The following is a 26,263-nucleotide window of genomic DNA, read 5'->3' as shown; positions in this document are numbered from 1 at the left end:
TCAAAGGATCATGCATTCCTTTTAGGCTAATTTATTATTTACACATGTTTTTTATTCACAAATATTAATTGTTTTAAGAGAGTTGGAGAACAAGATAGCAAGTAGAATTGACAACGACAGTTATTATTATGTTTTTTTTTTTTTATATATATTTTTTCATAAATTTTACCAATTAATTTGACCTGGTAAGTGGGGAAGTTGATTAATTGAACTCAATTGACATTGAAACACACAATAACAATGCTGTATGTACATATGTACATGCTTGTGTACTTTTTTGACTTGTTTTTCTTGCTCCTATATTTTATAAATCTTTGCATGTACTCTTCTTTATTTTCTATTCGTAAGTTTCGCTTTATTTAACTTTTGTGCCCTAATTGGTTCAGATAGATCACTTGTCATTTCTGTCTTGTTTGAACTGAATAATATTTTTTTCTTTTGAAAATACACACACACGCATATAACTTTGTTTTTGTAGTTCTCTAAGTATTTTTAGGCTATATTTATACATATTGTTGAAATGTCATTGAAACCAATAAGATTTTCAAGATAATTTTTTTTTATTGTTACTACGAGTATACACTGAATACATTCGAAATTTTTGGCTTAATTGAAAAATATTCTAAAGGAAAACTATTTATTTGATTGGCGGTCGTGAGCGAGTACGCACGCATTAGTACGCGACAGAACCCAGATTCGTTACTTGGTCTGACCAAACCTAAAAAAAGCTGAGTACTTTCCCCTCAATGTTGTCATCAGCAACTGAGGACTACTAATAGTCAAACTACATATTTATGCCATACTACAAAAACAAAACTGTAAATGTGTTAGAATTTTTGCCTAAAGTGCTCAGCAATATCTTGTAAGGACATGAAGATATTTTTGAATGAGCCGTATTTTTTCCAAACTTCCTTGTGTAAATAAAGGCTAATAATTAAAATTCTCCTCTTTATATATTATTAAACAAACTAAGCCTTTAAACACTGATTATAATGATTTTAAAAAGTTTATATATATATTTTGTGCTTAAATTTTCATTAGTTGTATGGCTACGATTCTCACTTTCACTGCCTTAAGAATAATAGTCGAATAAATAGAAATAAATTTTCAAGAAACATAAAAAAATCCCCATTCTAGGTTATTTGAAGCTTAGAAAAACGGCTATGATAACAGCACAATGGACGTAATGCCTTGACCTTCTGTGTGGCTAAGGAAACAGTTTCTTAGACTTCGCATGGAGGCCGCGTATTTAGATATATAATTTTGTAAAATCACTCCTAAACCAATTATTTGGATTAGGGTTCTCGGTAGAAAGGGCCACAACATCTAGTTAAGAATCTAGAATGCGTGCTTGGTTATCTTTCCTCTTAGTAGCCTACATACTGAATAACTATTGGAAACTTATACCAAACTAAATTTCACAAGAGATGACGGAAATTCGTTTCAAAATACATCATACACCCACCCTGTCGGAAACAACAATAAGTAAAAAGGATATATTTTAACTTGAAGAAACGGGTCGGTAGCCATCATTGCTATCGGTAAGTAGACCCTTCTTTACCCGCATCTACCCATGTACCAGTCGTGCAAACGTCCTGCAAATAAACTTTAAAATTGGTAGAAATACCTCCTTGGTAATGTTGGAGCTCATATCAGAGAGGTATTAGACTCGTTTAATTTATTTTAATAGCCGAATTGCTATACGGCATTATATTCCTCTCCTTCGGTCACATGTACCTATTTCCTAGCAAGATTACAAAAAAACCAAAGCTTGATCAATTGGCAAGGCACGGCACTCACAAGATCGTTTCTCTGCGACAGCTCACACTCTAATCTAAAAAAAAAAAAAATCTAAATCCTATTAACGCAAATTTTTTAGGTCCTTAGTACTTATTTAATTAAAGCCTAGACATAGCTCGCTGGGCCGTCAGATAACGGCCAAAGTTCGTTATATGTACGAGTGTTTTTTTCACATTCTCTTATTTTTTTAACCTCATGTGCTCGGGATTGAAAAATTACGTATCCGCGCGGAAGTCTACATTTGTAGCAACAGCTAATTTGTAGGGAAAACCAATTTAAGATATGCCAAAAAACACGGTTACGGTAACGGTTATGCTTGTGTACAAATTTTTACATATTTGTTAAAAAAAACTAAACACAAAATGAAGGCGAAAAAAGTTGACTTTTATTCATCAAGCACCTTTTACCAAAAACAAAAAAAAATCAAGACAAATGAAAAAATATACTCTCGAAACTAGGCGCCAAATATAGTAAAACTGCGTTTTAGTTTATCTCTCCGACGTCAGTACCTTTTTTGAAGGACTTTGAATCTTCAAGGATATGAAAAATTCTAAAAATTAAATTATTAAAAAAAATTCAGCGCGATGTAGAATATGGACACCAAATGAAAGAGAAAATTCTACAGAATTGAAAAATATTAAATGCTGTTGTTGGCGCATAAGGACGAATAGGTATTGAAAATGTCCTTTTAAATATTTTTTTGTTAAGGACAATTTCAGTGCTCTTTAGTATTTCTGCACCAAAACTTGTAATTTTCTTTCAATCTTACAGGGTTTTATTTTTTTTTTTATTTGACACCCATATTGTTATTCCACATTGCACTGAATTTTTTAAATAATTTTTTGATTTATCATATCCTTGAAATTGCAAAGTCCTTGAGAAAAAAAAACCGACATCAGAGGGAAAAACTAAAAACGTAGTTTTACTATATTTGGCCTCAAGTTTCGTGAGTATATTAATTTTTGTGTCTACATTTGTAGACTACCGGCCAGGAGATTCATCATTTTTAGTAATTTTTAAAGGAAGGGTTTTGGAAGGTCTCGGAAATATTTTTTTTGTACTTTTAACAGCCAAAACTGTTTAGAATTAATTTTCAGGAAGCTACTGAAAACCTCGGACACGGTTGTAGTGGAAATATTTTATTTAATAGACATTTTCGACGAATATGCTACAAATGTAGGCTACCGAGCACATGAAGGTTAAATCTATACTCAATAGAAATGTCTATGCGCACGGTATTCACGACTATGACTTTACCAAATCTAACCGCATTCCTATCTCCTGTTATTCTAGACCTTCAGTTCTTTGCAACTTTTCGTAACATCAGTAATAAAAAAACACACATCTGTATATAGTTTTTCTAGATCAGGTAATTTTTGCAAGATTTTGTCATCTTTATGAAAAAATTAAATTTTTAACATGCAAGAAATAATTTTTTTTTGTAAATTCTTTTTATTTGTATTAAAGCCTGTTCTTTGCAAAAAAAAAAATCAGCCTACTAACGATGAAAATCGATGGATAAATAAACAATTTGTGAATAGTCAAATGAAAATGTGCAATAACTTTTTGTATGTATGTAGGAGAAGGAAATATAGTTACTCATACGCCATGTCGTACCTGGTCGAACTCGTACTTGGCGTATGAGTAATAGTCTCCTTTTTAATGTTTGATTTTTTTCATCCGCATTGCAAACGTAAAATGCAAATATCTTGCGCAAATGACCTGATCTATAAAAACGGTGTACAGATCTGTATTCAACGGCCAAAATTAAGTTTAAAATCTCGGCGTTTTTCTGTGTCATTTTATCGTAGAGTAATGAGATGAGCCATATACATATAATAGTATTTGTTTACTAGTGCTTTGGCCAATCAGTCTAGCGCTTGACGTCGAAATATTTCCCTCAGAGATAATGAACATAAATAAATACTGTCATGTTCGGAAAACCGTACTGTTTCAAATAATGGAAAGTCTGATTTATTAATTTGACAGGAGATATTTTTAATTACCTAAAAAATATCGTTTTGCAGAGGAAAAAATTCTCTACATAATTGCAATAATCAAATATTATTGTTTTCCTATTAGGTTTGAACAAACGCGTGCATACATGGCGTATGAGTAACATTATTTCCTGGGGGTCTACTCGGTATTGCGATTCGAAACTCAAAGCGATTCGAAAGTCGACACGCACTAATACAAATTCAAAGGGCCAAGTATTCGAATCCGAATGATTTGCTTTTCGAATCGCAATAGAGAGTATACCCGCTGTTTATATTTCGGACAAAAATAAACGAGTCATTGCATTTAACAATCGATAACACGAAGGTGATAGTAATTATTTAGATAAGTTTTTCACTACAAAACGATATTTACTCCATAGTTTTTAAGTATCTAATTAAAAATATTTTCCGTCGAATTGAGAGTTAGGAATTTGGTTACTATAATCAGTATAATTTTTTAACCAACACGGTAAGAATATAGACTTTTCTATAGCTTGAAAAAATTATTATCTGTGAGTTCTTCAAGATCTTGCATTTACTTTAAGATACAAAAACTTGGGCATTGAGAAGGTAGGAAAACATCACCTACTCATCATAATCTGTCATACAAACATTAGAAATACTTGGCACAGTTTAAGCTGGCCATAGCAGAAGAATAGGCAAACCTTCTCTTTGTTGGAAAGCGCAGAAATATTTGGCTTCCGTCGATATTTACTAGTTAAATATACATAGTTTACGCACGAAAAAAAAAAACACTTTTACGCAAAGTCGCTCAAAAACAGCTAGGTAGTTGAAAAGAAAGAACAGAAGAAAAGATATGTCCTCTAATGGCAATTCAAAAATATTGCTTACCTAATTTAAACATAAAATCAGTAAAATCTATATCTATATATTAACATCCCTTTGCAAACTTCCATTAATTAGCCTAACTAATCTCTTCTCTTTTATATTGTTCTGTACGGCCTATAACTACAACCACAGACTATACAAACACATATAAATGAGCGTCTTATGTACATACATATATGTACGCCAACTCCTTTCCTTCCCTTACATGCTGCTTGCTATCTAATAAAATGGAAGCTGCAATCATTTATCAATCTTAAACGTATGATAAAACGTCAAAGTCATCTTTCTTACAAACCCCACTCTGCGTTTGTATCTATCTCTAAATATACGTACATTCGTATTATCAATATTATTGTACAATCATCAATTATATAGAGCTGTAATCCTGCAATAATACTCGTATTCGATATAATTTTTTCCCCATTTTTCTTTCAATATTATTATTGGTTTTGCCCTTGGTGCTGCTTCAAGATACTTATACATACATATTGTATGTTGGTATGTATGTGTGTATGGCTAGTGTGTAAGAGTGTAAATATATGTATGTACATACATATGTATATAATGCGTATCATATCCCATATGATGTATTAATTTTACGCAATAAATAGTTGCTTTTTATTGTTTTGATAATTTCTTGTAACTGCTTATTCGTATTATTTGTATAACTATTTATGTATAGTATAATTAAAATATTTATACATAACTCCTTGGTATTTTCTATATGCGTGTGAAGGTTTGTTATCTTTTGGTTGTTTGCTTATAAGCTTTGGCATGACGTTATTATGCATACATACATACATATATTTAAATATTCTTTGCATATGCATACATATGTATGTAGACAAAGCCCATGGACGGTACACAAAACTCTTATCATAATTATTTATGTCGCAAACGCGCATTTTTGAATCTATAAACATACATATATAGTAGATATGTATATTTTGATACCTCCTCTGCATATTTTCAAGTTACAGATTTTCTTATTTTAAATCAATATATGCTATTTAGTGTGTTTACATATTTAATACATGCGAGTTTACACAATTCATTAATCTACAAATGTGACAGGTAAGCGGGAAAATCGTAAGAAGCCCTTTTTCAGTGCAGCTTTTGAAAAATACACGTTTTGTAGATGAATTTTATGGTCACTATTGGTCACTGAGTGTCAAATCATACTTTAATTTTTCTTGTTTTAACTGCAAGTGTTCGAATTACTACCTGAATTGGACATACGGTGCGCAATATCTTTGACTTAATAATTTTGTAAGATTAACTTTTAATCCGACCGTGAGTGAGTTTGGTGATTTTTGTATTTTGGTTGTCACTTTTCGTAGTTCTCATAAGTTGTAACAATTTTATTGAATGTAAATACATTTTTAAATATATGAACATTAGACTGGTTAAAAAAAATCTCCTGTTTCAAAATCCCCTTTAGAATACTTTCGCGAGAGTGAAAAAAGGCCTTAGTCAAAAGCGCAGCCCTTAAATGTTAAGATCGCCTGCAAATCGAATTTTTATTTTCCACTTAAAAAATACTTGACATATTTTTTTAATTTTTAAACATTATATGTATCTCGTTTTTAAGTCACCAAATGAGCGATAAGTATTTTTTCCATAACATAAATTCATCCCTAAAAAAGATATTCAAGGTTAAAGTCGAACATATACAAAATTGTTTTAATTTTCTTCGAAATGTTAAAACTTATTACTAAATGCACCGTGCGACAAAAAAAAAATCAAAACACCCAGTAAAATCAATATGTTCACGCTACTATGGGCCAAATGTAGTAAAACTGACGATTTTTTTGAGTCACTAGGTATGTATTTAGATACATACATAAGTTATGTTTTATATTTATACTCGGTTGTTCATTTATAACTAAGTAGCTATACTGATATATTTCAGTTAGTTAAATGCATAAATGATATGAATGATTTTGTTTAGAGGTTTAGAAAACATATTTTGAACTATTGCGTTGTATGTTGAAAATTTGTCGTAAGATTTCTATAGTACGTACATATTTATATGTAGTTGTTGCTTAGTAAAGTTGTTAAAGTTAAGTAAATTTAAGGATATTTTATCATAAAATTATTTAAACTATTACAACTGAGACATTTTGATTACCACCCGTTTTAATAATCCCGGCAACTTGTAAATGTTTGCAATTACATACATCTGTGCTTTAAGAAGATTTCCTAAAACGGTTCTTAAGCTTGCTTATGGCACGCGAATATTTATCAGAATTAATAAAACTGATAGACATAATGAGATAATAAAAAGCGTTCCTCTATTATTGTTAAAAGGGATTCCAGTCGGCTTGAGTATGGAGAAAATTCCACGCACGATCATTTCCATAAATGGAGTAAAAAACCGCTGTTATAGAAAGTGTTGTGACTTACAGAAGATTTCTCAATTAGAACCCGAATATAAAAATACTATAAGGCTGCTAAAAAATAAGAGTTTAGTGGGATCCAAAAGTAATCGAATCGAAAAGTATTTATGTAGATATCATTAGTAACTATACGGCGTCTGCAAGGAAGTCGCTAAAACTGGGCGCCACCGAACTGACTCTTAAAGTCTACCCGAAATACCTTGCCGTAAAGAGGCCAACAAGCGCTATACACTGAGAGAAAAGTTAACCAAAAACTGGTTAATATTGCCAAATTCAAACTTCAAAGGAATCAATGTGATTTTCGGTTAATATTAACAATACTGTGGTTGATATTTTCAACACTGATTTGCTAATATTAACCACAATTTGATTTACATTAACCAAACTTTTCATTGTCGATCTTTCGTTTGAATAAGTTTATGTTCTGCACTTCGCAGATGCTTTTTCATAATTCGGAGATACTAAACAAAAATTTTTATTATCATCTTAACATGTTGACTCAGACAGGATAAACAGATAACAGCAAGCATCTCTACGCACTTAGCTATAGCCACTTTATAAATGTGTCTTCAAATGTTCAACCTGAATTACTTTTTTCGTCGTTTGATTCCTTCTGGTTCTGCACTTCACAGAGGCTTTTTCGTAATTAAGAAAAACCAAAAACAGAAAAAAAAATAAAAATCATGCGAGCGCATGAACAAAAAAGGCAAATAGTTGCGAGGTCGAAGAGCATAGATACCAACATCCCTTTGCAATTTTTTTCCAAACCAAATTTAAATAGCCATACTTATTTAGTACTGACGTTGGCGATGATAACTGGTTTAGTGAAAGATTATTGTCTGCATGCAGCACATATCACTGCTGGCGTCCAAACAAACACTGGAGCGCCCCCTATTCTTATGTGCGAAGATAGAGAGAAGTTGACTAAAATACATACCTGGGTGCTACTCAGAGCTTAAACCAAAGTAAGGCAACAGGAAGGAGCTCTTTCTTATTGGGCACTACAGTCGTGGAATCTTTTCACCGCACATTCTTCGTTGAATCGACGAGCCGACAATGTGTGTGGTTTACGTACACAAAAATAAGAATGCACTTCCAGGGTTAAAGTAAATAAAATGATACCATAGGCATACTTAAGGTTCGATCTTCACCTGGTATCGTTAGTGACCTTTACGGCAAATGCGTGGTGCACAGACAGCCAGATTGATCTAACATATAGAAGGTTTCAAGACGAAAAAGTCGAACTACAGATAGATATCCAGAGCGCGCTTAAATTAACTATGGAGGGTATACCCTACTGGATTTTTCCACTGGCGATCACAAAATCGATTTTGTGATATCTGACCAACGACGTGACTAAAAAATAACAAAGCTGAAAGGGCAGACTGTCTGCCAGCTGAGCTGAACAAGTACACGTCGATCGCCTCCTGCTATAACGACACAACTCAAAGTTAAAAAAAAAACCTTACTACTGTAAAGTGTCTCACTAAAGTAAGTAGTAAGGATAAGATGTGAATTAGACACGGATTAGAGACATGAGCTACTTAACAGTAGTGAGGGTTTTTATTTTTTGGATTGTGTCGTTACTTCTTTTAGCATTGCGCACTAGCACATTGCGTAAAAATTTTGAAATTTCACTGTTCACGAACTGACCAAAAGGCTGAAATTCCACTGTTCACGAACTGACCAAGTCTCATCAGTGAGAACGAAGATCGACAAGAACCATATTTTATTAATTTTTAAATCCGCTTTCGACAGCACGAGAAGGAGTTCTCTGTACGCCGTGATGTCCGAATTCCCTTCGTGAGAATTGAGATACCAAACGAGGTTTCAGACGCAGTCACTCCGTCGTGTGACGGTTGACGTAGCTCCAAGTTATCCGGTAACATACATATCGTCGATGGTTTTGCAAAACCGCCTATCTTACGGCACTCTAATTTTACAGGATAGCGAAAAAACGGGTTTTCTTTGAAGGCATTGCCTTGATAGGCGGTATTTTCTCTAGCTATTATTTTACAAATCTGTTGCTTTACTAACGATTTAACGATTTTTATGCATAAATCTCGATGCCTGGAGTTCAGGGTTACCAAATCTCATTTTTGCCACAACGGCGATGTAGACAGTTTTGCAACTGGTTGATAGGCTTTTTTGCAAAAACATCGACGATATGTACATAAAAAAAACTAAGATGAGTTGATTACCTTCCTCCTTTTATTGAAGTCGGTTAAAAAGATGGACATTTTGATGGAAATTTTGTTGAATTAATGTGTAGGAACGCTACCAGAACAAAGTCATAGAATATACTACTTACTTTAGCAATCCCTAATACTTACTTTAGTAAGGGTTGGATATGGATTAGACAAGATTTAGAGACATGGGGCACTTAAAAGTAGTCAAGGTTTTTATTTTTTCAATTTTGAATTGTGTCGTTATTGCAGTGGATCATTGATATGTAGAAAGTAGAGAAGTTGCATTTTGTTTCGTCTAGCAAAACTCTACATGTGAAATTAAAATTGCAGTTTTTTTTGCAAAATTTACGAAGCTAATATAAAATGAAATAAGAATATCACACAGTAGAAAGCTCGCTTTGTTGATAAACTGTGGTGCTACAATGGAACATGATTTTCTCTATCAACTTATTTCATCCTTGTGAAGTGATTTACTATCTCTTTTTGCGATAAATTACTCTCATGTACTTCAGAAAATTTGATTTTATTAAAAAAAAACCTGAAATATGAAATGACGGGTTGTTTCAACAACATTCATAACATGTTCGCTCTCAAATAGCGTAGATGTGCGTTAGGCAAAATCGATTAATAAGCCATTTTTCAGAGTATTATCGACATCCTATTTTTACAAATTAAAGTTTTCTTAATAAAAATAGATCTGCAATTTTTCTCCACAGGGCTTCTTTACATTTTATGAACCGTTAAACTAAAAAACGATAAAAAGGTTTACCTAAAAATATTGGACAAAAAATTGTTTGAACTTGGACAGAACGCAAAACGTCTTCTGCAGTACATTTACGAGGGAAGGTAAATATATACCAACTGCGATTGATAAATAGATTTCGTAGATATGTACATACATGTATGTATCTATATTTAAATACACATCTAATATTTACAATCTTAGTCGTATTCAAGAGTGTGAGTATTGTTTGTGCCTTTGCTATTTTATCTGCTGAATTTCACAGATACATAAATACTTGTGAATTTTTTGCTTCTCTAACTATTGTACAACTATTTTTTATTTTTTATTATTGATTTAATTTCGCTTCAACTTCAAATAACAATGAGCGTAAGCCTGACTTTCGATTTTATTGGTAAATACTTTTTGTTCTGTTCAAAGGAGGGAATTTTCTGCATTTAAAAGTTCTCAAAGTAAGCATTTGTAAGCTGAGTATTAAGACTTTTCGCATAATTTTGAAGTTTCACAACTGCTATTTATGTAGTAGTAAACAAATTATATTTAATTTGGTTTTTTGACATACATTTGCTCTCGAAGTTCTTTAGGTCTTGGCTTATATTAGTTTGTAGGTATGTATGTATGTAGTTTATGTATTTCGTCATATGTGTGCGATTAGTGTGAAACTTTAATGTACATATGTACATATATATAACTAGTATAAGTGAATGTATGTATGTATATGTATTGAATGTGTTGTGTTGCTTATTTATTATTGCATTCCGTGTGTGTGCTTATTTGTTTTCATGGGTATATATGTTTGTATGTTTGTATTCGCTTCATTCAAAATTTTCTTTCTTTTCGGGTTTCATTTTGGCTTTTCATTTGCTTCGTTTCATTAATTCGGTTATTTGCAGTTTACATTTTCATTTTCATTTTAATTTAAGTTTTAGTTTGCTTTTCTTTTATTTTTTTTTTGTATTTTTGCTTGCTTGTCTAGAATTAGTAGCCCCACACCTGTTGCATGTAAAAAGAGAAGAAGAAGAAGCACAAAATTTATGATTTACCATTTTGTTAGAAACATAAAATTTGCTGTGTTAGAGAATATTAGTGCGTATGTTGAAGAACGAAATAACAATATATGTATTTTTTGATTTTGAAATACATAAATTTAAGAATTTATTCTAAAACCAAATTTAAGGTGCGAAACACAAATGGTTTGTGGCATATTACTAATGAAATAGTTGTTTGAGTTCTGACCGATATTTAAAGTAAAAGCATGCTTACCGGTAAACCAGCTTTGCCTGAGGGACCAACTGGTCCAGAATCACCACGCATACCCATAGGACCCTGTCGAAGAATAATAAAAGTTTTGAATTCATTGTGAGATAGTTTATATGTACTTATGTTATATTTTTAAGCTATTTGCTAATGCTTAATGGGAAAAATATTTTTGTTATATTCTAGTCACTATCTGAGGTTCATTCCCTATTTCCACCAAAGGCTTAACTGCAGTAAAGAGCTCAGGTAAGTTACAAGACTTTTAACATGGGATGATCGGCAAGGTTTGTTTTTTTCCCCCCTTTTCACTTGCTTGTACTTATTAGGTGGAATTACCCCCTCCGAGTTGAAGTTTTCTTTTTCAATTAGGCATAAATTGCAGTTAAGGCTCGGTGGAAATAGGGTATAATACTCCTTATGAATTTCTTCATACTTATCTTAGACAAATTTTTTGGACCATTGCGTTCTTCAAGCAAACCCAGCGATTTGAAATTTAGAAAATTAAAAAAGTTTCTTGTGGATACCACTGAAGTGAAACTTGCCTTTTCTTTAATATTCATCTTAATCTTGAACTTTATCTTAATCTTAATTTTAATCTTAAAGCAAATTTTAGTCTTATTCTTATTCTTAATCTTAATCTTAACGTTAATCGGGCCCAACCACCTCCGCTTTCCTTCCTATGTCGCTTTTTCGTTACATCGATGTTTGCATTTACACCCTACCGATCGCAAAGAAGTTTCGCTTCAAAAACAAATATTTAAAGCGAATATTTTCGCTAAGTGTTGGGTCAAGCTTTTTCTCTAACTTGTGCCGTGCATTTTAATGCTTTCTCCCAAATGAAAGAACGGAGCCTTACCATTGTCTGTCGAAGAGTTACCGCTGATAGAAAGAACTTTTCCTGAGCTCTACCACAAATAAGTAAAAAAAATCGACCCACCCATAAATGAAAATCAAAAAAAAATATATAGGGTGAATAGACTACGTGATCGCGCGTCTGAGTTTCGATAGGTATCTAGAAGCTACAATAGAAATTGATGGTTGGGAAAAGGGCGTGGTGTGGCAAGGGAACGCAACGCACATCAAAACACAGACGATTCTAAGATACACGAAGCAGTAGGCTGCTGTATATTGTAGTAAACCTGTAATTCATAAGTCCGTTAGGCAACCAGATTATTGCAGGATCTATCAAGCCGATGTCTTTTTCATAAAGGAAGTGGCGGAAATACTACATGAAATTAATCAGACAAGCGAGCAAATAAACATTTACATAGATAGTCAGGCGGCTATTAAGGTTCTACTTTCATATAAAACAAATTCGATCACTGTCGTGGACTGTAAGGTGGCTATAAGAAAGCTAGCTGTGGCTAAAGCCATCCACCTGTAGTATATTGGGTCAAAGGACACAAGGGCGTGTAAGGAAATGGGAGAGCTGCCGCGCTAGCCAAAGTGGGCATCCTCTTCGGCAGATCAAAATATCACAAGATCTGCTTATATACCCAAGGAGATAGGCTTTGGAATGAACTCAGGGTTGCAGACTTGCAACAATTATGTGTAATTCATACAATTAGAAACAAGGTGAACAGACTCGAGGCTTCTGATAGGTCTTACAGATACAAAAATGTACGAAATGTAACTATCACGAGGGAACCGTGCAGCATGTAATTTGCGAGCGTTTGTCCTTCAGCAGGCACATACTCGCCTTACTCGGCAAGGTACAGCGGCAGAGCCTACATGCAGTAATATACAAAGGACCAAAGTGTCTATTAAAGTTTGCAAAAGGAACAGCAAGGTTCTTTAACATTAACCACCAAGTTAGCAGAGATTAAGTTAGGTAGAGATGATATCTAAGCGTTCGCTGAGTTATTACTATGTGTTTACGAGTGGTCCACATGAAACGTACCCTCCTGTATCGCTTCAAGAGGGTGCTTTTCCTGGATTTTTTGTAATCTCATTGTGACCTGACTAGGCCAAACATTTCACGTGAGATGTCGCGCATTGCAGCGGCCAATCGACTGCTTCCCTAATGGCAGCTACCTCCTCTTGAGAAACACTATAGTAATCTAAAAGCTCAAATTGAAGGTTACTAGAGATTTTCCCGTTAAAAGCTGTCCCTGTTAAGCTTAAACCTCTACGTGCACAAACCCAATCTAGCTAGATCCACGGTGTTTATATTAGACAAATTTACAGGCAACGAAGTTGGGGGCAACACACTTGATTCAACTAATCGCCTCTTAAATCGGCCCATGTAAAAACCGTATTGAAAATCCAGTTCCACTAAGTCTGCCAGCAGCCCATTCTTATCTACGAAGTCGATGGGCACTATGTTAAGCATGGCGTTAATAAGAAAGGTTATATCAAAAGTCCCAATAATTCTAATGAGGGCGGCTCGTTGCACTCAATCAAACTTTTTGGCTAGCGTAGTCTTCTCTCGAGCTTTCTACTAGATAAGGCCTTCATTATGGTTTCATAAAGCCTGGAACATACCATTTGAGACAATCCTCATTTCTTACCAGTGGCCTCCCTGCAGCAATAGATACATATGTATGCCTTCGTGACTATTTCCCGAGGCGCAGAAAAGGTATGTATATTTATATGTATAAGCCTGATAAAAACATCACAATGTAAAATCATTCTCTCATTTCGTTGGTCAAGATTTTTTTTGACGTTTGCAATCATTTTACAATCATATAAAATTGAAAATAAAAAATGAAACTGTTCACAATTGTTGTTATTTTAGAATGAAACGGAGATTGCCTGTGTGAGTTTGAGTTTTCAATTTTAAAATAATATTGCCGGCAAACATCAGACTGGCTCTCAATGGTTTTACCTTGTAATGTTTTTATCATATGTACAAGTATATAAAGGAATAGAAAAAGATAGCTCGGCAACAATGCCTATTTTTAATTCTTAATGACTTATTTAGACTTACCGGTAAACCCATTGGTCCCTGGTCACCTTTTTGGCCTTTCTCTCCCTGAAAGTATTACAATATTTATGTCAAAAATATATATATTACTAATCAGTTAAATTTTCTCTTCAGTTTCATAAACTTACCGTATCACCTTTGCGACCATCCATGCCGCGCTCTCCATGTTTGCCTGGTTGACCAGGAGGACCCATTGGACCGGGTGGTCCTGGTGGACCATAAAGCTAATTAAAAGTAAAGAACAAAAATATATTTTACATTTTTCTGCATGTGTCTAAGGCTTTAAATAAATATACATATGTAAATATGTACTAATGAACTTACATATTCAATGGTGGGCATATGGGGCTGATCCGACATTCCATCATCTTGTCGCCGACGCATTTTTCTATACTTCTAGTTTAAATTATGAGATCAGAATGTTTTCAATGAAATCCAAACTCAATACTGTATACTCACTGAATCACCGCGATCGCCTTTGTCACCCTTCACACCCGGATAGCCAGGTGGACCCGGCAGTCCAGGTGGACCCATTAGACCGGGTGGTCCAATATCGCCTCGATCACCTTTCTCACCAGGGGGACCTTGGTAACCAGGCAGGCCAGGTGGCCCCTCAATGCCTGGCTCACCAGGTAGGCCATCCAAACCACGTGGACCCAACGAACCTGGCTCTCCGGGTTCGCCCGCATCGCCTTTAGCACCGTCACGTCCGTCGCGACCATCCTTACCGGGCATGCCGGGCGGACCGGGTGGACCGCGCAACAGTTGTACTGGTGGATCATCGTAGTCTTCATCCTTAGCGCCACCAGGACCGAATATCTGTAGTAAGGTATCGTTTATAGATGTTGTTTTTGTTGTTGTTTGTCGATTCGGTGTTGGTGAATTTCCATTTCAATTTTCATAATGCAAAGTGCAGCAGCAGCAAAAGAATAAAAAGAATAATTTTGTGAAGTGGCTACTCAGCAGGTTGGCTGTTGAAAAGGCGGTTAAGCGTGTTACAGTGCAGCGTAAGCGCGCGTGCGTTCATGTGCACTTGAACGCGTGTGCTTGTGTGCGTGTGGGTTAGATTGCGAAGCGTGTTTGCCTCTTAAGGCTTAATACCTACTACTACGGTTGTTTATTTGTAGGTACTTTTACCGTTATTTTTGCCTACATTATTGCAACTTTTCATTTTGTTTTTGTGATTTTTATTTCAATAACTTTTCCATTATTTTAATCTCGCAAAAAGTATATTAACACTACAACACTACAAACAAATAGTACTACAACAAAAATGTACGGTTATTAAAAAGGTTAGAAAAAGTATGTGTGTATGTATATGTGGATTTTACTGCATACGTCCTATGTGAGTATTTATGTATATAAGGGTGCCTCAGAAATTTGCTTCAGATTTTATATGCATATCCTGTATTTATAAATTACGTAACGCGGTGATAACCCATGCCAGCTTGAAGTTATAGTCTTTTTCGGCTAAGAGCTTATACTAAGATTACCATGGCATACGACATTACTGCGCTCCTTATACTCCTAGATATAAAAGGCGCTTAAGGCCTTAAGTTCAGAAAAAGTTGTGATCCGTGGAATATTGCTGCTTCGAAAGCAGACAAATGCACAAGAAAAAGGACTTTTGGAACCGAGTCCAGGCATATAAACTTCTCTAAGGCTCTTGTTCTCAACAATTGTGGCGAAGGCCTGAGTAGATACCACCAGGTAGACCACTCTCGCCATCTATCGGTGAGCGTTAAACACTTCTTATGCGAATGTTTCGCACAACTAACAAACTGCTTCAGATTTAAAGGGAACCGTTTCTTTGAGGACCTGGACAGCTGAGCCCAGTTTTACTGGAGGAATTCGCTCTGGATCTGTCAACAAGCCTGATTGATTCAGGAACATGGAACCGATCCCGGTTTTTAGAAAAATAAGCCTATCTAATCTAACTCAACTAAGCGCAGATAACCATCCCTGAAACACTAAAAAGGTAGGAGCAGGAGTCTTCGCTGAATCCCTAGGATTAAGAAGATCAATCCATCCATCCCAATTTTGGACGCGTAGGACTCTTTAAATATAGCAAGTAGTTAGCTTGATCTAGATTTAGATTAGGTCCCTGGTCATCGCAATATTCTCGGGAAAGAGGCTGTCGAAGAGTTAGCATGATAGGGTTCCACATTGGCCTCTGTCGAGGATGGGGTCTCACTTCCAATTGCATATTGAGAAATATTTCTCCATTCACTCAACTTTATCAACCACGTGTTAGTTGGTTCTAATATTAATTCGAGCTATGTATAAGGTACTAAAATGGCATGTCTGCCACTTAAGTGTAAAAGCTTTTCCGCCACCATTCTAACCTAACCAATTCCCGATAGATTTAAAAAAATCCACCAGAGAGAGGAATTGCCTATCGATGCTTTCCTAGAGGAACTCAAATGCGTGAAAAAACTGGAAAACAAAGCATTGTCTTCTTAAAAATTTAACTACGTACGAGCCTTTTATTTCTTGAATGCATGTAAGAAAAAAACATTCGTCGCATCAGACGATTTGCAACATTTAACTACAAAATTCTTCCTCTATCTGCCACACTCTGTTGCACAATTGGTAGTAAGTAGCACGAAATGACTTTTTAAATTAAAAAAAGGCTGCGGTTATCAGCTAAGAACTTTCTTAACACATGTATCCGCATGTGCATATGTAAATGTATTTTGTGCATGAGCGTACATAGTTATTTGTCAGGATAGAATGTTGCAGCAATATTACTTTTTAGGGCACACAACCGCACGTGTCCCGAAATAAATTGTATTTGGTTTGCTTTTTGACAAAAAATGTACTGCATATTCGTATACATATGCACATACGTACTCACACACCTACATATATGAGGGAATGCATTGCTTACACGACATGAACAATGTATGGATAACCGCTTAAAACTTACTACATACATACATACTACTCACATGTGTAGAATGTGAAGAGTGGCAAATTTCTGCTTCCTAGCGGTGTTCTAAGTAACAGCAGCAGTTGAGATAAGAGCTGCAACAGTAGAATTTGTGAAAATGCTTACGACAACAAATTTTTTTCCGTTTTTTTTTTCATACACATTCGTATGCTGCCCTGCAGGAAATGTATCTAAGCGAACTTTATGTTAATTAGGAAGGAGCTATAAGTTACTTATTAACTGTATATTTTCTTTGGCGACGGCTAACTATATTTCTATGGCGATGGCCTCTGCATTTGATGTAACTTGTAACTTGTAACTAACTACCGTTGGACATAAAATATCAATAGGAAAACCAAAGTAATTTTTTTGTATTTTTTTTTACTTTATTTTTTTTATTACATTTCATATTTGTTTTCATACTCTACTGTAGGTGGTCCCATATTCGAACTTCGTCAGACATAACTTCAAAATGATAATATGAAATTTCGATCTTCCTTTTATTTGTCCTCAATTCGAAAAAGTATTTGCGAAGTGCAGGATATTTAAATAGAAATGCATTACTAGTCGACTTGTTTCAAGTTAACTTTTTGTAGCTAATTACAAGTTATATACTTTATAGAAATCCCGCAAAAAAGCTAACTATAAGTACGTTATTTTTTTCAATTGATAATTTTGTTCTGCAGGGTATGTATATATATAGTATGTAGGTATGTGTGTATGTCTTATGTGAGGATGCCGTTGTGCAAGTGTGACTTTTTGTATCAATTTGCGGTACAGTTCTGCAGTATTTTAAAGTGGTAATGGCAAGCCAAGTAAAGAATAACCAAATACAAACTTACATCTAAAAAATTCATATACACACATACATAGCAAACATTCGTGAATGTTAAAAGAAAAACATATCGCTCGTTTGCTGGTAAAAAATCATAGCTAAAAAATTCCAAATGCAAAAAAAAAAATACTTTAAAAGTGTTTTCCTCATTGAACTTAAGTACGAGTAGCTAACGGATAAAAAAGAATATCGATACTAATTTTAAAATTTAGTCAGGATTATAAAACTTGTTGATAAAACTTGAATTTAAGGCCTTAACTTCAAAATAGTGTTTGTTTTCTTGTTATAATTGCTAAACAAAATGGAAATGTTCCTTATTGGATTACAATGTAGGGGCGTTAAAATTATACAAAAAAGAAAAAACCGAAACAAACGAACCTAATTTTGGGTCGCAGATTACGAATCTGCATACCGTTTTTCTAGATCAGGTAATTTTCACAAGATATTATCAAATCAAGTTTGCAGTGCAATTTCATAAAAAATGAAAATATCTTGCGAAAATTATCAGATCTAGAAAACGGTACACAGGTCCATAATCTACGACCCAATCTTAAGTTCACGTGTTTCGGCGTTTTTATTTGTGTCATTTAAAAACTTGAAGCTTTCCCTCCAGCAAATGAGCTGTACACACTACGTAACTATGCAGTTAAAAGAATTCAAACCACCAACAATAACACAAAAGTAGTAATATTACAATATGAATCCTGTGTAAATTACCATTATTTGAAATTTTACACACCCATACTTACAGTCATTCATTTACATTAATATGTATTCATTTGTGAAAAAACAAAAAAAATACAAAAAATTATTAAAATAATAAATTTAAAAATACACTAAGTGAACAGCTACAACAAACTACATACATTTAATAATGTGTTAAATACAACATAGAGGCTTTGTTTTGTTCTCATATCACCACCAAAAATTGTATATGTAAATTAAAGAAGAATTTTTCGCAAAAATGTTATGACAACTCGTTGGCCAAATATATATCTTCGTCACAAAGATCCAAATGCAACCAAAAAAAAAAATCATAACAAAAAAGTTCAATTATTCCAGATATTTCAAGTAATGAAATACGATAATTGCGGTATAAGGTATGTATATATATATACGATTCAGGATTTATGTATAAAGCGTAGTACATATACGAGACAATGAATTTATAGAGGGGCTTAAGGGCATTATACCTGTGGTTTTCTAGACTGTCAAGTGAATTTTTACAAAAAAGTTTGAACTTTGCGCAAATATTTTTTTTCTTGATTGCGGAAATACCATATACAAAATATATTAAGGGGTTGGTCACTGAAAGAGATAGCACAGCATTAAAAAATATGTCTCAATACATATGTAGGTGTTTGAATTACTGGGTATAAGAAGAAACTGCAAAAGAAATTTGGCCAGGCAAGTTACGACCACTCACATACTTCCCAGAAAGTATACCCGTTAAATACATACACATATAAATAGCCCCCTTTTCTATTGAAAAATTTTACCTTCTCGTTGCAAGCTCTTTAATTTCTCATTTTTCAAATACGAACGACATTCGTAAAAAATGTATTCGCGTATCTATATCTATCTATATAAATATATAATACGCGAAGGCATTTTTGGTTCGAGATAAAAGATCCGCACCGTTCGTTCGATTTTCAAAAATGAGGCGTCAAATTAAAAGGCTTGGACTGTATAGGCAATAAGGTTTTACTTTTTCGATAAGAGTTGCCACCTTTATAAACTTATACTCATATTATTAAAAAAAATAAATCAATTATTACAAAATGGGTATCAGCCGAAATGGTTTTGAAAAGCTTTGTTTTAGAGCTGAATTATGGGACGGTTGCCCCCTATTTAAAAAGTCAGGGGTTTCAGAAAGTAGATAGTAGTTTAAAAATATTTTGAAGAGGGTTGCCACCTGCTTCAAATGTCGAATTTATTTAAGGTGGCGAGTTTAGAACTGATTCGGAATTATAGAAAAAGGGATGCAGAAATTTCCTTTGATATGTGTTTGTCGGCTTTTTCGTTCAAATGCACTTTCATTCTGCACTTCGCAGATGCTTTTTCATAGTTTGGTAATGCAAAACAAAAGCTTGTGATAACATTTTAACATCTTGAGACCGTCTGGAATCTAACCAATAACAGCGAGCACCTCTGCAAAGTTAGCTACAGCCAAAGGTATGTAAACGTACATCTCTTACAATCTTTCAAACAAATTTAATTTTAAATTGAAAAAAAACTTTCTTTGAAAATAATTTAAAATCGCACACAGAATAACCGAAAAAGGGATGCAGCGGGGGGCAATTAACACTTCCTAGGACATCGCCATGTTAAATTCTCCAGTTGCTTGCATGCAAAAGAGATTTATCGTGAACCAGTACTGGGTCTAAATGTACCAGAAGCGCACCAGTTCAGAAGAGATTTTCCCAACAAGGTTTGAAAATGATCATAAACATACATAACCACATGTGCACATATACCAGCCAAAATAATCTTATTTTTTTTTACGAAAATAACAAAGTGCAGGCTTGTTCCACGGAGTCACAGGAAACCGATAGGACAAAAGCAATTATAATATGAAAACGTTTAGCTGCATTCCCAGAATCTGTATGCTCTTGTGTAGTATAGAAATATGGATGTACTTTACAATGGTTGAAAATATCTACATACATACATATTTATCCTCTTACATACACAAGTTTATTGTATTTATCGCACGAGTTTGCGCATTAATTTATGTACAAGTATATAAATACTATATATAAGTATTGTACATTAGGATGTTTCATTAGCCAATTTTGGTCATAAATGCTGGCGATAGAAATAAAAATTTGCCATAAAACATTTCTTCCAGAACATGGCCTAGACATTGCCTGTATGAAGCTTTCATAGCTCTGCTACTCCTATTAAACTTGGAGTTCCTTTGTTTAAGTTGTACTGAATTTTGCTATAAAATCGACTACATTTGAATAGTAAAGTAAAGTGGTTGCCGCAGTGCTCGGAAATTTAATGATAAATTAAAAACTCTACAAGGTGTGCATGAAATAATTTTAAAATTTAAAATTACTTTTCAGTGCTTATAAGCAAAAACATGACAAATTCTTCCATGCTTGTAAGCGGGAAATGCTTATAAGTGAATACTTATATCGTGATTTTTTGTGTACATTTAAAAAGGGGAAAATTTTATTCCAGTTTTTCTAGGGTTTTTAAGCGAGAAATCCTTATGACCGGGATACTTATAAGCGAGAAATACTGTATACCTATATTTAGTTTGTAATCGAAAACACTGCCATCGGACTAGCTGTTGTTAAACTACGTAAAAACATGCCACTATGGCAGTTACTACTACATACATTTAAGAACGCATATATGTACATAAATACATACATACATATATAAGGAATTTGTGCTGATGCTGGCGCGGTTAACGCATTCACCACATGACGTATGTAGGATGTGGAACGCATGGTAATCGCAAATTGTGTGGGCGCGGCTGGGTGCAGTGCTGCTGGAGCCAAAGTAATAAGGCTTGCGGTTGCGGCTGCTACCGTAATTTACTTCCTCTTGGTAAACGCGCGTGCCTCAACGTAGTGCGGCAAAGCGTTGCATGCCATCACTAGCTGCTCTTCCAAGGAAGGCAACATACAAATTTACATACACGCAATTGGGTGCACAACTCCTATGCATTCGCACATACATACATACATACTTATCTTACAGCGTTTCCTCCTGTACAGCAGTTTTTATTGTTTCCGCTCCTTCAGCTGATGTTGCTTTTGCCGCTATTGTTGGTATTGTTTTGGCGTTGCTATTGTTTATCCTTGTTATTGTTGCCACTGTTTGGGTTAACAGTGAATTGTTGCTAATGCGGCAACGTTTTGTGATTTTATGTATTTAATCTTTTCATTTTAATTTTACTCCATAGCTTTTCACAGCAGCTTCTTTACTCTAACGCCACCATAGCGCCTTTATGAAATCCTCTTATTATTCACTTTTTGTATTTGTTGACGGAAATTAGTAACAATTTGTTTAAAATTTTACACCAACATCAAATTAACTTTTTGTTTTGGACTAAGAGTAGAAAAAAACTGAGCGAACACGTATTCGCTTTTCTTGCATTACGTAACATTCATTTGTATGGAAAACTTTTTGCGTTTTAAATTTTTTGCTCGAGCATGTAAGTGCTTATTTCCGGTTAACCCAATGGAGGTTCTAAACAATGGGAGTTTACAAATGAACACACCATTCAAAAGATGGTTGAAAATTGCATACTTGTATAGAATTTTTCACACATTTATCGTAAATATAATAAAATATTTATGCCAATTTAAGAAACATTTTTTTGTGAATACTTACGTAGTCAGTTTAAGAGCAAAAACAACTATAGATAGTAAAGTAATTCCATATAAAAACAATAGGGGATTTCAATAGAAGCACGTCGATATTGACGGGGGGGTGAAATAACACAAACGGCAATAACGCAAAATTTGCTTTATTTCACTTTTAAATGGGAAATAATACCAAAATCTGAGTTTTGCTTTATTTCCAACAAAGGTTGGAAATAAAACAAATTTTGCCTTATTTCCCATTGCTTATTTATACTATTTGTAAAAAAAAACACAGTTTACTGACAGAAGCAACAAGAACTTTGTTTATTCCAAAAATACAGTTAAACCAAGGCACATTGCACAGGTAATATCAGTATAGCAGCTGATTTGATTTATTTCAAATTATTTGTTCTCGAAAATGTCAAATATTTTACATTTCTTCTCAAAAAAATTCTAAATTGTTAAAATCTATTAGCATGTGAAACATTTTCCATACAAAACCAGCGATTAAATAGCAGCTTTTGGAAAGCTCGACCAACTCAGCAGCACAACCGCTGACTACTGGACCTGGCACAGGATGGTGGATCAATGCTTCGAGAAGCGAACCAATTTACTAAGAAAGAAAGCTGCAACAAATTTCATTTTTTCAATTTAAATTTTTTACCTTTTTCGTATTTCGCATGGCACGCTTTGATGTAGAAGAAAAAAATCAGAACAGGTTTTGGCACCTTCGATACCAGAAGCAACAACAAAATACAGGCAAATGTTGTTTTTGCTCAAATGCTCTAAACCTATTTGATAGGCCTTGAATTAAACAAAAAATGTGATATAATTCATATGAAGAAAGTAATATTCACAAAATATTTTTACTTATGAAAAGTCTAACAAAATATAGGAAAAGCATCGTCTTTAAAAACTGCTCCTCTTATTGGACATAGCGCTTTTGTATGAATTTATTCTGCATGCTTTTTAATATGTTGTTAAAAACATTGCTGGAAAACCTTAAAATGTTTGCATGGAACCATGTCGCAATAAACAGATGAAGTAATAAAACGGATTTCTCGCTTTATTTTCTGACATTCGGCTGCCTTATAGTCACATTTTATAGGCAAATTTTCAAATAAAGCAGTGGCACCTGGTAAATTCTACTATGGGTGGGATGCAGCATGCAATACACAATAATTCCCATTACTTGGACATTAAAAAGCAGTTTCAGAAGTGAACTAGTGTTATTTTATAATTTTTCCTTTTTCTAAACGGTTATAATGCCACCAGTACATAATTGCGAAAGGAGGGGAGGGGCGGAGGACGCGAGCGCGTCGTCGAACGCGGCGCGGGGTGGCGCGGGGCGGCGCGCCAACGCGGACCGCCGCGACGCCGGGCACTTTCAAAATTGTATACTTACAAATCCGTCCATTTAACTTGTTCATGTACTACTTTTTGTCAAATGTAACTGGGTGACTACGTACATATGTATGTGCACTAGTTTGCTTTATTACTCAAATTGTTAAGTATAAAAGTTGGTCTTATTGCTCAACGAGAAATGAAATAAAGCAAATTTGTGTTATTTCACATTCAAATGGGAAATAACACAAATTTGCGTTATTGCCGTTTGTGTTATTTCACCCCCCCGATATTGACAGCTATGTTGTTTTGGCGGTGTCTGTCTAAAGTTTAGACACAAAACTATTTTTTATGGTTCAGTCAGTAACGTCACATTACTATGACAAATAACAAAATTGAGCAGTACGTCTTAACGATAAAATTGCCTACTGAGCCCTATTTACTGAGTAGTATCTGCTGACAAAAATTATTCTTCGCATTATCTATAGGCTTACATTAATCACGCGACGAGAAGTGTGTGTCTGGTATTACGTATTTTCTTTGTTAACGGCTAGACCTAAATCTTTTGCTTCCCTCTTGCTGAGACCGCCGAAGTCAATGTTATCTGCATAAGCTGCCGATACGATTCAGAAGCGCAGCCCGTATTACGCATTCCAGCATCAGATTGAAAAAGTCGCATAAGCGCTAGTCGCTTTGCCTGAAACCTCGTTTTTTCTAAAATAGTATTACGTAGAAATATTAGTTTTACGGGGTTCTAAATTTTAGACATGCCGTCATCGAAGTGGATTCTCTTCATGCTTCTCTAAGCAGCTTTAAAAATTAACAAAATTGTAGTGTGTGATAATGTGCTTGTCTAAAAGTAAAAATAAGGCCTGTGGTCAATTTGCCAAGTATGAAGCAAAGTCTAATCGGTTGGCTTATAAAGGGCTTCAGAACATCTTACAAAATCGTCGTTGGACCTTATTAGCAGTATTAAAAATGGCTCTCCCGCACAGTGCCGCCTAAGTGGGAAAAACGAAAAAGGAAGCCACTAAAGTCGACAAATTTTATGCTAAGAATATTGATAAGAGCATAGCCATTCGTAAGCTCTTCACCAAAATAAATGTCAAAAATATATTCTTTGAAGTAAAATGATGGTTTGACGTTTTTTTATTTCCATATAGAATAAAATTAAACACAGAGTGTTCCTGTGGTATTCCAGAAAATCATTTTTTAAATAAAAATTGGAAATATAGTAAATTTTAATGGAATGAATAAAAAGTATATGTAAAGATATGTTGTTTTTTATTATTTGACTAAATAGTACGGGTTTTTAGCTTTAGAAAGAAGAAATAAAATCCTGTTAATTTTTGACCTTTTTGAAGTAATTCATATGCATTTTTTGTCAGTGCCATCAGATCTGCACTATTCGTTCTATATTCAAAAATGAAGTGTCAGATTAAAAAGCTTGACCTTGGGGGTATTTTTTTTTAAGAGTTGCTACCTTTTAAAAAATTAAATTATTTAATAAGTTAAATGAATTAATAAGAGATGGGTATCAATCGAAATGTGTATGAAAAGGGTTTATTTGTAAACTATATCTAGAGAGTTGTCACATGCTAGCAAAATCAAATTCCATTGGAATTAAACGAATTAGGTTATTAAAATAAATTGTAAATTCAAATTTAGTTAAACTAGAAAAATAACCGTGTCAAACCAAAGGTTTACGATATCGAATTTGTTATTTTATTACAAACAGCGACCCAAAGTAATTATTATCCTAATATTTGAGATCAAAAACATCGCCTTGTTTTAAGAGAAATTTTATTCGACTTTGTATATAAATTATTAACGAGAAATATCTTTTTTCGTCTCGTGAGATGACTGTATTTTCAGTGAAAATATGAAAGTTATCCAAAAACAAATTTCATTTTTGAATTTAGTGTCCTAAATTTTACTAAGAAGCGAATTTTCATTTTAATCCGTGAATATTTCAATTTTTGCCCACATTTCATATAGAAGGGAAGCACTGTGTACCGTAGCTATTGCCGCAAACGATATGATCTTCATTCCTTTGAATTGGAATATATACAACAGCTTCCAGTCTTCGGATATACAATTCAGTCTAAATTGCACTTGTCAGCCGGTGGATGACACCTTGCTATTCTTCCCTAGTTATACCTTTCATGAGCATGAAATGGTATTATAACTTTGGTCCGATGTTTGTAAGTACCAGAACAAAAAGAGATAGACCCATTAAAATGTATACTTATATGATCAGAACGTCGAGCTGAGTTGATTTAGCCATGTCCGTCTGTCCGTCTGTCCGTCTGTTTGTATGCAATCTAGTCTGTCAGTTTTCGAGATATCCTGATCAAATTTGGTAGGTGGGTGTATTTTTATAATGTATTAATCATTTGTCGGAACCGGAAGAATCGGACCACCATAACATATAGCTCCCATACAACTGATTGTTCAGATATGAGATTTTTCGTTATAATTTCTCCATTTATGCAGCCACGAACATGAAATTTTGCAGCACTTGCACCCATTATAAACAGAATGCTTATAGTGAAAATGACAGAGATCGGTTCACTATAACCTATAGCTCCCATACAACTGATTGTTCAGATATAAAATTTTTCGTTATAACTCCTCCATTTATATAGCTAGGAACATGAAATTCCGC

The 26,263-nt window shown here is 34.2% G+C and overlaps 1 protein-coding gene across 14 annotated transcripts in view; it reads right to left on the bottom strand.

Moving 5' to 3' along the window:
- Positions 1 to 26,263, bottom strand: part of LOC118737515 (collagen alpha chain CG42342) — a 307,736-nt gene that overhangs the window by 5,594 nt on the left and 275,879 nt on the right. For 7 of the 14 annotated variants that reach the window (XM_036468068.1, XM_036468072.1, XM_036468077.1 and 4 more), the window contains 5 exons: positions 14,619 to 14,978; positions 14,484 to 14,555; positions 14,288 to 14,383; positions 14,163 to 14,207; positions 11,240 to 11,302 (listed from right to left, as the gene is read on the bottom strand). The exons of 1 other annotated variant lie outside the window; for it this stretch is intronic. In XM_036468068.1, coding sequence (XP_036323961.1) covers positions 11,240 to 11,302; positions 14,163 to 14,207; positions 14,288 to 14,383; positions 14,484 to 14,555; positions 14,619 to 14,978 — 636 coding nt within the window. Of the gene's footprint in view, positions 1 to 10,920; positions 10,970 to 11,239; positions 11,303 to 14,162; positions 14,208 to 14,287; positions 14,384 to 14,483; positions 14,556 to 14,618; positions 14,979 to 26,263 lie in introns of those variants that run through there. 6 more of the 14 variants (XM_036468071.1, XM_036468073.1, XM_036468075.1 and 3 more) reach the window with 2 other exon arrangements.

The sequence above is a fragment of the Rhagoletis pomonella genome, unplaced genomic scaffold (assembly GCF_013731165.1).
Source record: "Rhagoletis pomonella isolate Grant_MI unplaced genomic scaffold, Rhpom_1.0 Rhpom_scaffold_00004, whole genome shotgun sequence".
Classification (NCBI taxonomy): domain Eukaryota; kingdom Metazoa; phylum Arthropoda; class Insecta; order Diptera; family Tephritidae; genus Rhagoletis; species Rhagoletis pomonella.
Note: the sequence above shows the minus strand (reverse complement) of the source record. Positions and strands in the feature narration are given on the sequence as shown.